The 16,820-nt window shown below is 28.2% G+C and overlaps 1 protein-coding gene and 1 pseudogene across 1 annotated transcript; both read right to left on the reverse strand.

Annotated features, from left to right (window-relative positions):
- Window positions 1-3,405: 3,405 nt before the first annotated feature.
- LOC114417283 (tricyclene synthase EBOS, chloroplastic-like) lies at window positions 3,406-8,625 on the reverse strand. The gene is made up of 7 exons (XM_028382431.1): window positions 8,274-8,625; window positions 7,708-7,984; window positions 6,192-6,570; window positions 4,715-4,933; window positions 4,435-4,573; window positions 4,080-4,328; window positions 3,406-3,828 (listed from the first exon to the last, which is right to left on the reverse strand). The coding sequence occupies exons 1-7, from the start codon at window positions 8,508-8,510 to the stop codon at window positions 3,535-3,537; spliced, it is 1,794 nt and encodes a 597-aa protein (XP_028238232.1). The 5' UTR covers window positions 8,511-8,625; the 3' UTR covers window positions 3,406-3,534.
- A 6,652-nt stretch (window positions 8,626-15,277) lies between these two features.
- On the reverse strand, window positions 15,278-16,216 carry LOC114416373 (annotated as a pseudogene).
- Between the last annotated feature and the right edge of the window lie 604 nt (window positions 16,217-16,820).

A 16,820-nucleotide genomic window follows, 5' to 3' on the forward strand; every position in this document is an offset into this window, starting at 1 on the left:
GAAAAAGAATAAAAAAAAACGAAGAAATAACATAAACATTTTAAACAAACGGTAGTACCTTGTAGGGTACCTAACGAAAGAGATAAGTTGAAAGCTAAGCTTGTGGAGGATCTAGGAAGATGCCATCTTAAAAGCAAAAAATATCTGGCCAGCTTCCAATTATTATCCTACTTTGTCATTACATAAACATTTTAAACATTTGAATTGAAGTACAAGACAAAACTTAGGATTCAGGGTGATAAAAAGAGGCACAAGATGAAAGCTAAGTTTATGGCAGATGATGTCGTCTTAAAGCACCAAGAGTTCAAGATCAACTACAAATGTTATTATTATGAAAGGAAATGTTTGTTAATATATTTATACTAAAAAAATAGTATTTTATATTAAAAGTGATAAATCAAAAGAAGCAAAGTTTATCCCCCCATTAAATTCATCCCTTCCCCACCACGTTAAGAACAAAACATCAAATCAAAATCTCGTCCTTCATTTTTCTTCCTCTAAACAATTAAGTTTGTAGGACCTTTTCACTTATATGTTATCCAATTTAATCACTTTTATTTAATGTGTGGTTTTTTATTTACTCTTGCACTCTAATGAACAATCTCTCTCAAGTTTCTTACAAATGATATGTTTTGACTTGAAACTTGAGATTTTTTTTCCATAAATATATCTTCTCTCCTACTTTTTCTTAATCTACACTATTTTTCAATTTAATTTTCAATATATACTACTTGGGACTTTTTCTCTCCTTTTTGTTTTTTTAATTTAAAATATTATAAATATAAATATTATATTATATAATTTTTTTAATTGGTTTTAAAATTACCTATTTATTAAATTAAATTTTATAATTTTGTTTTTTATTTTTTTAAAGAAAAATATACAAATAAAGAAAAATAAAAAAAATTGGATAAAATTAGAGTACAATTTTTAGTTACTTTGTATGTACTTTTGTAGTTAAATTTATGTGTTGTTGATATTTTTTTTTGTTATGTTCGTTAGTTAAAAAATAAGAAAATTAGTTAGTATTAAAATAAACTAAAAAACACAGTAAAAAAATAATTGATACATCTATCTTATACAATAGACATAAAATTTCAAATAATAGTAACTGCTATATTGAAAATATATTTAAAAATATTTATTTAGCAATTATTTTTAGCTTAAGTGATAAGAATTAATATTTTTATTATTTATGGCTTGCAGATATGAAAAGAAAAGATCAAAATATCCAAAAGATATTGATAACTGCTAAATATGAGTTATTTTTTATAATAAAAATATATTGAAAATATATTTAAAAATATTTAATTAGCAATTATTTTTTGTTGCCACACGAATCAATGTAGTAAGAATATAAACGAGATTAGTGGGGTCCTGATCCAAGAAGAAAGAAGACGTCCGTTTCAACTTGCATTCCTACCGAGATGGACGAAAAAGAAAATGAACGGAAAAGTAGAAAAAATATGAAATTTGCCGACAACATGGTCATAACAGAAACAATTATCCTAACATAACTCCATCTTAAGTTTTTCCTTAACCAAGTGTAATTGTTTAAGTATTTTATTGATAATGCAATATAGTGTTCTTCTATAAATAAGTTATTAAACAAAAAGTCTTCTCATTTTTTAATTAAATCTAATGACATAAACAAACTAATTATATTTAGCAATATAATTATATGAAAAATAATTATATTAGAAAATTCAAATTTTAAATAAAAATATTCACCTAAAAAATATGTTAAGTAAGTTAATAATAAAATAAAAATAATTATATTTAATAATATCATTTTCTTTAAAAAATTAAAAAAGAACAAAATTATAAAATTTAATTTAATAAATAAGTTATTTTAGGACCAATTAAAAATTATAAATATAATATTTATATTTTATAATATTTTAAATTAAAAAAAAAACAAAAAAGAGAGAGAAAGTCCCAAATAATGTATATTGAAAATTAAATTCCAAAGTAGTGTAAATTGGGAAAAAGTAAGAGAAAGAAGGTGTATTTAGAAAAAACAACCTGAAACTTGACCTTAAGTATAAGTTTCTTACACACATAATATGCTTTGACATAAAGCCTAAGCAATGGGTGTTCACAAGTCTAGGTTAACTTGTGATCCAACTCAACTTAATCCAATACAATCTAATCCAATTATATTGTATTGAGTTTTTTAAGTGTTTTGACACAACCCAATTAAGACTTGATCATGTATGAGTCAAATAACAAATTCTATTTTTTAACCCTACCTAACTTATATCATATAATTAAATTTATTATTATATATAAATTAATTATTAAATACAAAACATATTAATTTTTATCTCACATAATTTATTAAACTAAATCACCCATGATTTTTTTTTCTTTTTTAAGTTGTTATTTTTATCTTTGTTTTAATTTTGTTTATGTTTTCTCATGTTAATACAATACTTTATTTTTATATAAAATAAAAATATGATATTAACATTGAGGTCATTAATTCTTTAATCAAATATTATCACAATTTAATTTCTTTTAAGTATATTTAGTCATTATATCCTTACAAAATTTTAGGCAAATTAAAACAAATTATTATTCTAAAAAACTTTAATTTCTACAAAATAAAAAATAATTTTAAATATTGAGACCCAATTAACCCAACCCAACCAACTCAAGTTGTTTATGATTGGGTTGGGTTGGGTTAGGTATGTAAAAAATTTGCACAAACTTAATCGAATCTCAAATTTTTTTATTGGATCAGATAACGGATTTAGTCAAGTTTAATCCAACCCAATAAACTCCTAAACACTGCTAGCCTTAAGCTCTACAACCAAGAAAACTATCAATACAAGGAATTCTCATACTTAAATTCATTGTCATTCCACTATGACTTAAATACTCCTAGTTGCATCACTAACTTTGATGTCACTTGTGAATACCAAAAGTGTAAAATATTAGGAGATCTACCTCAATAGATTATGTGTCCATCATACAAACAAACTTAACACTACTTTCAACTCAAAACCTTAAGAAATTAACTTTATGATACCTTTTGATTTATATATTATTCAAGTTGTCTCCTCTTTACCCAATATATACCTTCATGTTCACACTCTACACTCAAACCATTTCCAAGAACCATAAAATTTATTAGAGGAAATAAACACTCTTATGCTGCCATCGATGAATTTCAACTTGTTTTCCGAGAGAATGACACGTTTCATGACCATGCTACATGCATGGTAATTGCTACAATTAGAGGAAGAGACATAAGAAGGACAAGGTTTTCACTTGGGTAAAGATAATTAATATGAGTTGTTTAACAAGTTGAAATATGATATGATTATAGTTGAAGAAGGTTCACAAACAAATATTTCCTTCTGTTCTTTTTATAAAAAAAATTAGAGAGGTAGTACCATATTAAGAAATGAAACACATATAACGACTACTACTAATTCTATTAATGATGAAAGATGAATACATCGTATCCTATTTATTTGCAAATACAATAACAAGCCCTCTAAAATTATAGTTCAAATGCCTAGTCTCCTAGATGGCAATGGGTTCAATTATCAAGGATCGTATGCGATTCTCGACTGTGCTATCTGGAGCTCCATGCCCATCTCCGTATTGGTATGTGCACTGAGAAATTCTTCCAAGGTTGATAGCTATTTCTATGAAAGGTTTTGGGAAAGGAGACTGTGACACTTTATCTTTGTTCATCTTCTTCCACGTTTCATTAAGTAATCTGCGGATGTGTTTGTAAGCACCCTCTTCACTAGCACCACTTTCACGCATGTAACACACAATCGAACTTGCTGCCTCACCTCTCTCTAACTCGGCCTGCAAAATTACAACACCACAATTTAAGGACAATTAATTAATTAATTACATGCAGGCTCGATCTCCTATATATGCGAATATTGTACCCATAATTGAATTTTTTTGGATCCTTCAGTGTCAGCTCCTATGTCTTCTGAGTTCCAATTATTAAGCATGTTTATATCATGCATGGTAATCGATGTTGTAATATTAAAAAAATGGCAGGGTGCATGGTTATGGTTAGCCAAATTAAATTAATTTAATTTAATTACCTTTGAAGTGCCCAAATCATTGCAAAGTCGAAAAATAGTGGATGATCTCCGCAGCAAGGCATGGTAATTTTCCAAGGACTGAAGTGCCTCCTTTGTTATGCTATGATTTAGCAAGAAATAGGCATGGGTCAGTATAACAACCCCAGAGACTGAAACCCATGCATTATTGAGGTAATCGTCAAATTTTGGCACGTGTTTGTCCCGGGACCACTTAGCTTCTTCTAGGAATGCTTTCAACATATTAGACCACTATAAATTCAATTGAAAAAAAAAAGTAAAGTCAAAATGGTGCTAAATGTTTAATTAATTAAATTAATTTCTATATAATTTGGGTGAGACGTGGATTTGAACATACTGCTTTGGTGAGGTAGGGAAGAATATTTTGTCCTTGCTCTTTAAGTGCATCATAAGCAAATTCATTGACAGTGTTGTAGAGTGCTAGAAAGCATATCTTCATGTAATCCGGTAGAACTTGAACTGCTTTAACATCCCAACTGAAAAAAAAAATTTAATTAGTGCATGCATTAATTAATAATTTCAGCACTCTATTGTTATTTCATCATTGTCAACAATATGATGAATAATATATATAATACAATTTACAAAGGAATTAAAGCACAAACAAATCAAATTACCTTTCTACTGCTGCTGTAAAAAGTTCTAATTCATCCAAGGTTCCATACACATCATAAACGTCATCAATTGTAGTAATTAAGGAAGCCACTTTTGTTAAACCTTTGCGAAGATCACTCAATTGAGGCTCAAAGACCATTCCAACCGTCCAAAAGAAGCATTCCATTAGCCTATCTCGGCTGAAGCTTAACTTTGAGGCTAGTCCCATCCCTTTCCACCACCTTCATTATAATTATAATTTAACAATAAAATTAAACTTCTGCGATTATGTTATAACTTGCATAATCATTTGTCTTCATACGTGAAAGAGTTCAAATTGATATTTATATAAAAATTAAAAACTTAATATAATTTCCATTTTTTTTAAAAAAATATAAACAAAAAATACTGATTTTCCAGCAAAACAAACCACTTTGGTTTAGGTGAATATATAACAAAAAGGAAATTAGAAAGAGAGAAATAGGATAGGAGAGTAGATTACTCTTTCACGTTTGATTCAAGTGAGAAATGCGAAAGAGGAAGAGAAACTCCACCTTATTCATAAATTTTTAAATTTTGGAAAAAAATGTAATTAAATTAAGAAACTGATGAGAATGCATTTTTTTATTCCACGTATAGCTTAGCAAAACTTGTCCATCCACCACAAAATAAAATGAACAATTTTTTTCTCACACCTATGATGGTGCATGTGGTATAAAATGAGTTTGAGGAAGAGTACAATAAAGAAAGAAAGAGAAGAAAAAAAATGTATAAAATTTGTTAACGTGGAGTAAATTTATATTCTTTTATCGATTTTCAAGTCTTTCTTTTAATTCTCCTTTTCCATTTTCTCTCTTAAATTAAATATAGTGAAAGTATGCATGATTGTATAATTGATTAACGTGGAGTGTCAATAAATGTTGTTAAAAGCAAACAAATTAAGTGGAGGCTGACAAAATCATGATCTTTTTTCTTTTTCAATGATGCATAATAATAGGATTTGAACGTTTGATTTAACTTTCATATATTATAGATAAAATTTGTACGAGTCGGGTTTTTCTTTTCTTTTTCATGATAACCCATCACTGTTGGCATATGTGATACCGTTGTACCCATGCATAGTTTAAGTTTATGGAAAAAGAATTATTGTTTTACTTAAAGTAATCAAAACTTAGGTACAAGTATGTTTAGTTAATGTGTTATAACTTTTTTCTTTGTCAGCCAAAAATTAAAGAGAGATGCAATTAATATTTTATCTCATATTATGATAGTGTATCAAGTTTTTATCATTTCATTAAAAGCAAATACTAATCAATGTTGTTAGAGGATTGATTATTGAACTTAATTTTTTTTATTAAAATGCATAAATTTATATTATTTTTATGATATTTTTTATATTCTTCTACTACTTTTATAATAATTTTTTTTAATTTTAATTAGTTTCTTAACCTTCGTCGACCCTTAATTAAATGCTTATGTATATTTCCAACACAAACTTACCTTGACATTTCTTGGAGATCTGTTTGCAGAGTTGACTGCACAATATTGAAATCCAGTTTTGCTGCTTCAAGCAGCACCATATTTGCATCTTTTCTTTTAGCATAAGATTCAATATACCACCTTGCTTCAAGCCTTTGGATTCTGTGATGAAGTGGAAGCTCCATTGCATGATTCACTTGTTCTAAGATCATAGTATTGCTTCTACCTTCTTTGAGGGCACCCTTTAGATGGAAGCTAGTGAAGGCCTTAGCCTCATCCAAAATCTGTTCTCCTTCATAACTTAGAAATGATGCCTCGTATAGACTCAACATTCCCTTCACATCTCTGCTAAGGATTGCCTTGAAATTACCATTATAGTCCTTAAACCTCTCAAATATATCTGCATGATTAAAGCATGAAATTGAATTCAATTTTACTCCCAGCTTACGGGTAGAAAGCACACACGTGAATAAGCCACAAACATGTGAAAATTGTACAAGAGACATGGTAGGTAGGTTACAATATAATATGTAGGAAATTAACATAAAATAAAAATATATTCCAATATTATAATGTAAATTCGATCTCTTCCTTGAAACATAATGTTTTTACGAGTAAGTTACTAAAAAAGAATGCTTTTAGAATTTATTCTCATTTTAATTGAGTCACACGTCTTACCTTAGTTATATACATTAAAAAAACTATTCTTTTCGAATATATTTGTTAATTTTAATTTTAAATATAATTTTATTTAACAACTATGTTAAAAAATTTCCTTCTCAAATAATATAAGTATTATATCAATTTGATTTAATCCTTATCTCAAATATATTTCTTAATTTAAATTTCAAATATGTAATGAAATGACAATAAAGAAATCTTTACATTATTACTACTATTATATTTTAATTAAATTTATAAGTATATTTATAATAGCTAGTAGTAAGGAATTGAAAATATATAATTATTATACTCTTATAATTTATCTATTATATGTTAAATGCTTGAAGGAAATATTTTATCGTTCATAAGATTTTTATTTCACTCGAACATAATTATCTTTAAAGATATGGGTCGTATAAGTCAAAAAAATATATACGGTATCTTATATATATCTTTTAATAAAATTTAATTATTTATTTATTAACGACAATTGTTAGTGCATGTGGCTATTATTTTAAAAGTCGGTGGTTGGGTGATACCGAATGACTCGTCAAGGCAATATACTAGATGGTCCCCATAATTACCCATAACTGTATCTTTGCCCTGGTTTCTTGTGCTTTGTTTGGTATTCAATTAATAATATAATTATTAAATTTACAAATAACTCAGATACCATATCAATACCATATCAAATCTGAAAGATCCCCTTAAAAACCAGTTCATAACTTAAAAATTAGTTCATAAGAGGATGGTCTACCCAGCTATATAAACACTTTTGTTAAACATGTGATGTGGAACTATTCTCAACAATAATAGATAGTATTTTGTTTATAAAATTAAAAAAAAATTAATGTTGGTAATCGTATATATATACCCGTTGTGACATCATAGCCATATTCTCGGAGGACCCTGAAGCTTAAAGCAGTTTCATGCAGGCTTCTGTGATTATGAGTGATTGTATCAATAAATGTTTCAGAAGAGAGGCACCTATGAAGGGCTTCTCCTATCTCCATGTCAAAACTGTAGCCAATTCCCAAGCGTTTCACATCGTCAATGAGTTCAAGTTTGATCCATATATCTGTATTTTCATCCTTTATCATTCTCCTCACTTCCTCTAGCAGCTTCTTGGCCTTGTCCTCATATCTTATATCCTATAAATATATATATTGCACACAAATTAATCGCAAGTCATGCATGTGTTAGTAATGAAGAAAACCATCAATTAATTAAAAATATCTAATTGAGTTCAACCGAGGTTGAATCTAATGGAAAAGTCTAATCTCTCACAACGTGATAAATCAAGGTTTTAATCTTCCTTGGATGAGGTGCATGCACGACCAAGTCTCAAAGAAGATTATCTCCGAAGAAGAATAGATGCATGTGAAAACAAAAAAATAAATCTAATTGAGACGCTATATAAATATAAGATAGTTTAATTACCGCATGGTCACACTTCAAAGACTGCAGAAAATCGTAATTCCAGAGGTTTGGCTGGTAATTGGCTGATTTTCTTTCAGAAGCATTAACGTTTGTGGTGGTGGTTGTTGCGTTGCATCGGATAGGGCAAATAATTCTACGCAGGAGAAGGTTATTAGTCCCTTCTGGTTTCTGAGGTTTGCCAAAACTAAAATTTGAAATGAAAGAGGAATTAAGCAACGTGGAATTGACAAGGGTCATTTTTATCGATCCTAGGTTGGCTTATGCTTGCAACTGAGAATGTTTAACAGTAGTACTGTGTGCTAGCTACTTGCATTTGATGTTCCGGGTGGTCACGTTTATATATAGCCACACCATGCAGGGTCTATAGCTATGAATTATTTGTGTTCACGTTTTATATGTGGCCTTTGTGTATGCAGCGCATGCTAAATGTACTATATTGAAGTAGGACAGGTGTTTGGAAGTAGGATCTCTGCCGGGAAGATATTCAACAGTATTCTGTGGTGCATATATATATATATATATATATATATATATATATATATATATATTTTAAGAGTATTTTGTGGTGCATATTTTTTTTTAAAGATTATCAATGTCTCTAAATCCATTAAATTAAAAATTAATATTGCTTGCAACATTTGATTACTGTTAGTTCAAAGAATTTGTGTGCTAGTTTGGTCACTCTTGTGGTCATGTTATTTTCTTTTTGGTCTGTGGTGTATTTGGGTGTTAGTTTGGTCACTCCTTGTGGTCATGCTATTATTTTTGTTAATAAAATATTTTATTTTTAAAATAAAATTAGGATTATATTAAGGTTTTTTTAAGGAGGTCAACAAAATTTAGTAGTATTTAATTAAATTTTTTTACAACTTAAAAAAAAAGTTGAATACAGAAGAAGCACCTTTAGAAACCGATATAAGATATGATGTGAGATGTTTCAAGTGATAAGATCATGAATTTGAAGTTTCCAAACATAAGACAAAAAAATATCACATAAGAAATTATCCTAGGATAGACCTCTTCAAACATAAGACAAAAAAGTATGGCATAAAGAATGGTCCTAGGAGAGATTTGTTAAATCGATGGAAAGTACATCAATTTGTCACAATATTTGTTGTATTTAGATTGATGTAAATTGAATTTGCAAGCAAGAGATAAATAAATAAAATAATAGATAAAGAAAGATAGGAGATAAGATAAAAAGATTTAAAGATAAAAATAGAAGATAGAAAAGATAAAAGATTTAAAATAAAATATGATAAAGATAAAAAATAGAAGATAAAAAAAGATAAGATAAGAAAAGTAAAAGAAGAGTAAAAAAAGATATGATTTTATTAAGATACCCCTTCCTTTTAGTTTTATTAGAAATTATCCTTTGTCAAGCGACTAATCCCTAAAATTGATGCAGGTAAGACCTTCCTTGTATTTTTATTAAGGATTATCCTCTGTCGAGCACCTAACTCCTACAGATGATGCAATGATGAAAGATACATGAAATTAAAATAAGAAAGGATAATAGGAAAAAAAACACTTGTTTGGATCGATAAATATGAAGTGTACAATACATTTTTTGACTTTTTAGGTCTGTCAGACCCTAACTAAGGATTTAATCTTTCATAGCCATAAGGGACCTTACACTTGAAAAGGGATTTAGAAACTGATGAAAGAGAAGGGATGGAAAAAGAAAGATTTCCCTTAATAGAGACACTCACGCTTAGGATGTATTCATTAGAGAGCTATGAGTCTTCGGGGTGGTGTCTTTTCTCCTTTTGACTCCCTTTTTAGCTACTGGAGTGAACTTGGGCTTGACTCCCTTTCTATAGTTGCTGGAGTGAATTTGGGCTTGATGTCAAAAAATAATCCTTATTTATATTTTGGATATTTTCTAGATTTTTTTGCTTTTAATCCCTCTTTTTCATATCTACAAGTCATAAATAAGAAAAATATCAATTCCTAATATTTAAGTAAAAAATAACTACTAAATAAATATTTTTAAAGATATTTTCAATATATTTTTATTTCAATAGCTGCCATTTTTCAAATTCCCTTAGTTGGACTTTCTTGCATTTACCATGATCTTGCAATTGAAGCAGAAACAAACATTGAGATAGAATTGGTTAGTAGTAGAAATCAATCAGGTTGGCTTGCCTCACTTTTCCTCACAAGGTTTTAGTGTTTCTCTTTGCGCACAAGTGTCTTGGGTGAATGTTTAAAATTCTACGACATGCAATTAATGTTCTCAATTTTTACACTTCATCTCAGTTAAAGTTATCATGCTTACACTTGGTGGATCACTAAGGACTTTTATTGGCTTGTAACATGACCTGGCTAATAAAAGAAATTATAGTTTTTTTGGGATTTCAAAAATTAGGGTTATAAGAGAGCATTTATCCCATAAAAACTTCCACTTATTCAGCCTAGGCTTATTTGTTTTTCAGCCTCAGTTTATTGTTCTAACAACACTTATGACACCTATTTATTTTCTGCCCTTATTCTTCTCTTTTGTTTTTCTTTCTTCTTTTTTTTAGGATTTATCTCCTTTTTTTTTTAGGAAAGAAACTTTGGGCTTACAAGCTTTTTTTAGGGTGCTTTATTGTATGCTGTTTTACCTTCCAGAGACAATTTTTACCTTAACCCTCCCCCAAATTAGGGACATATCACGAGTAAAATCCTTATGCAATCTTAATCCCTAAAACAAGGTAGGAGATAACTAAAGCAGGCTTAGGGGTTTTACAAAAAACATGATTACCTTTACAAAGTTTTCTTCCCTTGTGGCCACAAATTTAGCCACTTCTTTTGCTAGCTTACCAACTTGAATTTCTACACTTTTAAATGCTCGCTGAGTAGATTCAGTTGTTTCCTTGAATTGCATCAACAAATTATCCAAATCAGAACTTCTTTCTTCTTCATATTGATTGTAGGGTTATAACTTTTACTCCCACCGATAATTTTCCATGGAGTAGCTCTTGCCAACCTGAATTTCTTGGTTTTACATAAAGTTTTGATTGGTTGTAGAGCTAGCATGGTATGCCATGAATTCTGTGAACACACCCTCAAGATTAGGAGTTCTTTTTTCTTCATATTGATTGTAAAGGTGTAACTCTTATCCCCACCAAGAGTTTTTCATGGAGTAGAGATGACAGTTGTCATTGCAATGCTCTCCTTCACAAAAATCACAATTTACCGGTGGTGGGTGACTGACCCTTGATCGTGAGCTGTCAAGATACTGAGTTCACCTCTTAAAAAGATCTTCCATCTTTAAAATGTCTTCCACGGATCAAGTTCTTCTGAGGTTTCACCCTGCAAGCATAGACTCACAAGTAAATTTTTTTTTTTGAAAAATAAAATAAAAAGTGAAAAGATGAAAATTGATTGCTTTAAAATTGGAATATGCAACAACTAAGTAAGAATAACAAAGTCCCCAGCAACGGTGTCAAAAACTTGTTAACTCGTTGGCAAGTGCACCAATTTGTCACAAGTAGTAAAGTACTCGGAAGTCCGAGTGTCAAATCCATAGGGACTTTGGTTGTATTTAGATTGATTGATGCAAACTCAATTTACAAGTAAGAGATAAGGAAATAAAATAATAGATAAAGAAAAATAGGAGATAAGATAAAGATTTAAAGATAAAAATAGAAGATAGAAAAGATAAAAGATTTAAATTAAAAGATGATAAAGATAAAAAAGATAAGAAAACAAAAGTAAAAGACAGGAAAAATAAAATATTAAGACAAAGATAAAGAAAGATAGATTCAAAATGTGATAATGTTTGGACCTTGCGTGTCTCACGATGACAAATCTATCTTACTTATCTATCTTTCAAGTGTCTTTGCAAAGACTCAATACATACATAAAATGCATGAAGTTCTAATTCTAGATGTTTGCTTTGATACATGGGCATAATACAATTACTCTATGTCTAGCAATGATTTTATTAAGATACCCCTTCTTTTAGTTCTATTAGAAATTATCCTCTATCGAGCGACTAATTCCTAAAACTGATGCATGTAAGACCTTCCTTGTATTTCTATTAAGGATTACCCTCTGTTGAGTACTCAACCCCTAAAGATGATGCAAGGATGAATGATACATGAAATTAAAATAAGAAAGGATAATAGGAAAAAAAACACATGTTTGCATCGATAAATATGAAATGTACAATTCACCTTTTGACTTTTTAGGCCTTAGAGACCCTAACTAAGGGCTAAAGATTTAGTCTCTCATAGTCATAAGGGACCTTACACTTGAAAATGGGTTTAAAGACTGATGTAATAATCTTATTTGAGTATAAAAATACTATTTAAAGATATTTTTAAAAAGGGGTTTAGCCTCTCATAGTCATAATAGACCTTAACTTTTGACTTTTTAAAGATATTTTCAATATATTTTTATTATAAAAAATAACTCATATTTAACCGTTATCAAGACCCTTGCAAGGTACAACGCTGACTAAAAATACTATTAGAAAATTAAGAATTAATGTAATAAAAATGTATTATATAGATAAATTAATTTTTTTAATCCAAATCATTGATATTTTTTATTGAAAATAATCTTATTTGAGTCTATTTTAAGATTTTTATGAACTAATCACAAATATATATATATATGAGACCACTAGTAAAGTTAAATTTATGATTAATCCGGTAAAAATAAATTAATAAAAATTATGAGTACGTTTTAATATTTTTTAATTAAATGTTTTAATATTTTTTTCAAAATCATTTAAAAATAATTAATTAAAATAAAAAAATAAAACAAACATATAAATAGTGGAATTTGAAACTATTGATGATTAAAAAATAAAAGTAGTTAAATTATTCATAATTTTATAATTTCCTAAGTCTGCACATGTTTTAAAAAAAGAGATTTTAACAAATAAAAGAATAACATTGATTAATAAAAAATCAAAATAGGGCAAGTAAGAGAGAAAACTATAACACCCATCACATTGAAGTTATTATGTTGTGTTAATTATAAAAAGTTTTTATATTTTCAATTAATCATAATTATTTTTTCATATGATTTTTAAATTTTAAGATAATTAATATAAAACTCAAAAAAACTATCATATATAAATATAATTGCACGACAACATAAAAATGATTTATTCTATTATAATATCAATCAATAATTGTTAATTTGCACAAATAAAGTGATTAACTATAATTAAAAAAGTATCCCCCTAGCATTCAATTAATAACTGTCGACAACATAAAAATGCATTATCAACAACATAAAAATGATTTATTCTATTAAATTTTACCTATTATAAATACTGTTAGTAAGCATTCCCACTTTTTTCACGTGTTACATTTCTACTAGCCGGAATAACAGTTGACAAAGTTTAATTTACACCAAGTACTATACCACCAAGTGTTTGATATTTTTAATTATAGTTAATGCATTTTCTACTAGCCGACAGTTATTATACATATTTTATATATACATGAGTATCATTATCCTATAGCTTTTATTATCAACAATTAAAAATATCAAACACTTGGTGGTATAGTACTTGGTGTAAATTAAACTTTGTCAACTGTTATTCCGGCTAGTAGAAATGTAACACATGAAAAAAGTGGGAATGCTTACTAACAATATTTATAATAGGTAAAATTTAACTAACTCATTTTAAAGTTATTTTTCTTATATTAATTCATCTATATAATATCACATCATAATTAATCAATTTATATATATTTTATTTTAATGATATAATTTTTAAATTATTATCTTAAATGATCCTTAAATAATAAAAAAATATTATTTTAGTTACAAACAATTGGAGCTTAGCTTTACACCTAGATCATCTTTAATGAAAAAAAAAATCAATTCATTAAGCCACTAGCATTGGAAATGTTATTCCACTCTGCAAAGTTAAGACTGTTTGCTTAAACTGAAAAATTCAATTTTTTTAAAAGTTAATCAATTTATCCGGCCACAAATCATGCAAATCACATTTAATCAAAATTGTATAAAAAAATAACGGCTGATCACAAATATTCCACACCGTTAACAATCACACCTTCTGAATTTACCAAGAATATGGTTCAGGAAAAATTCCATGCAGAGAAAAAATGGATGTCATTCATCCATGCGGAGTATTAAAACACAGCAACCATGCCTAAAAGAATATCAGAGAGAACCTGTTTGAAACCAGTCTTGCTCATTTTTCTTGCTTTCTATGGATTTTGCTCTATTTTTGTGGTATGATTTATAAAGCGGTTGCACAATTTGCTGCTTTAAATTTCAGATTTATTAGACAAACGCTGTTATGGACCTGCTGTACGTTGGTAATTAAGCACCCCACTTATCCACTCGTTGCATTTCTCCTAGTTGGGATTACAGTTGATGTGGTAGTTTTGGATCAGATAATAATTTTTCCTAATATGGGAATTAAGGCAGTGTTCATAATTGATTCATAAAGTTGTATGCACGAACAGTACACCAGATCAGATATATATGGGTGATCAAAATCTTTGAGAGTCAACGTTAAGTCGTTAGTGGTTAATTGAATAACGAATTCCAAATTTTAATCCAACAAATATGTACAAGTCAAATTTTATACACGTTCACAATTCCAAATTATTGATTTAATTGTTAATCTATCAAAAGGTTAATATATTAAAAATATATTTAGACATAAAACCTTTTTTTTTATTAGTGCACTAATTTTAATTAATAATTTCAGCAGTACTAATCTATTAACCAATATTGTTATTGAGTATTTTTTTTCACCGTAACATTAGTGTGAAATATTTATCAAGGTTGTTAATGATTAATTTTTGCTAAAAAATTTAATTAATTATTTTTAGTAAAATATCTCTTTTCAACTATAATTTTTACATTCACAAATTCAAACTCAATAGAATTGAGATTAAAACCACTTGGCTAACTAGTAAGATTTGTGGGTTGTTATTGATTATCCATGAACAATAGGATGAAGAATATATATATATATATATATATATATATATATATATATATATATATAAATTAGGTTACCTCTCCACAGCTGTTATGAAAAGTTCTAATTCAACCAAGGTGCCATACACATCATACATGTCATCGATTGAAGTTATTAGGCAATCACTTTGGTTAAACCTTTGCGGATATCACTGAACTGAGGCTCGAAGATCATTCCAACACAAACTACTCACCTTGATATTTCTTGGAGATCATTTTGAAGCGTTGACTGCACAATATTGAAGCAGCACCCGATTTGCATCTTTTCTTTTAGCATAAGATTCAATATACCACCTGGCTTCAAGCCTTTGGATTCTGTGGTAAAGTGGAAGCTCCAATGCATGATTCACTTGTTCGAAGAGCATACTATTGCTTCTACCTTCTTTGAGGGCACCCCTTAGATGGAAGCTAGTGAATGCCTTGGCCTCATCCAGAATCTGTTCTCCTTCATAACTGAGAAATGATGCCTCGTATAGACTCAACATTCCCTTCACATCTCTGCTAAGGCTTCCCTTCAAATTGCTGTTGTTTGTTGTCCTTCAACCTCTCAAATATATCTGCATTATTAAAGCATGAATTGAAGTCCTATATACAATTAAAACAGTAATAAGCAATTTATAAATATATATAAATAAAAAATAAGATTCATCTAAGTCAACTCTATAAATCATCAATTTTTATAAATAAAAAAAATATAATTTTAAAATACAATTTAGATTAATTAGATCTTATACCTGATGTTGCATCATAGCCATATTCCCTCATGAGCCTAAAGCATAGAGCAGTTTCGTGCATGCTTCTCTGTCTGTGATTCTACCAGTAAATCTTTCAGAAGAGAGACACCTGTGAAGGGCCTTTCCTATCTCCTTGTCAAAGTGGTAGCTAATGCCCAAGCGTTTCACATGGTCAACGAGTTCTAGTTTGACCCATGTATCTGCATTTCGATCATTAATCATTCTCCTCACGTCCTCTGGTAGCTTCCTGGCCCTCTACTCATATCTTAATTATATCCTATAAATATAGTATATATAATATTCAAGTAAATAGAGGGCGAATTTGTTTAAATTCAAAATATGATTTGTTTTTTAAAATAAGTATAAAATTATTTTTTTCAAAAATAGTGTTGGAAAATTGGAGGAGGTAAATATAAGGAAGATTTTATTTATAAACAATCATATATATGATGCTTAGATTTATCAGTCTTATCTTACTTATATAATATTTAATCTTTTCATTTTTACCATATCTGATATTTCTCTTCACACATATATTACAATATATAATAAAAGAGAGATACATTACTAATATGATATTTAAAATAAGTGGATATTTAAATATTGTCATTCTAATTAAAAATCTTCAACTGAGATACTATATAATTAACAATTAATATTTTTTATATTAATTAGCAATATTTATATATTAATTATTTTTTAATTTACAAATTTTGATAATTTGAAAAAATTAATAATTTTTAACTAATGTTACATAAAAAAATAATGTCAATATAATTAATTAAACAAAATAAGTATTTTACTGATTTGTCTATGAATAATTTTACATAAATAATTACACTAA

The sequence above is a fragment of the Glycine soja genome, chromosome 6 (assembly GCF_004193775.1).
Source record: "Glycine soja cultivar W05 chromosome 6, ASM419377v2, whole genome shotgun sequence".
Classification (NCBI taxonomy): Eukaryota; Viridiplantae; Streptophyta; class Magnoliopsida; order Fabales; family Fabaceae; genus Glycine; species Glycine soja.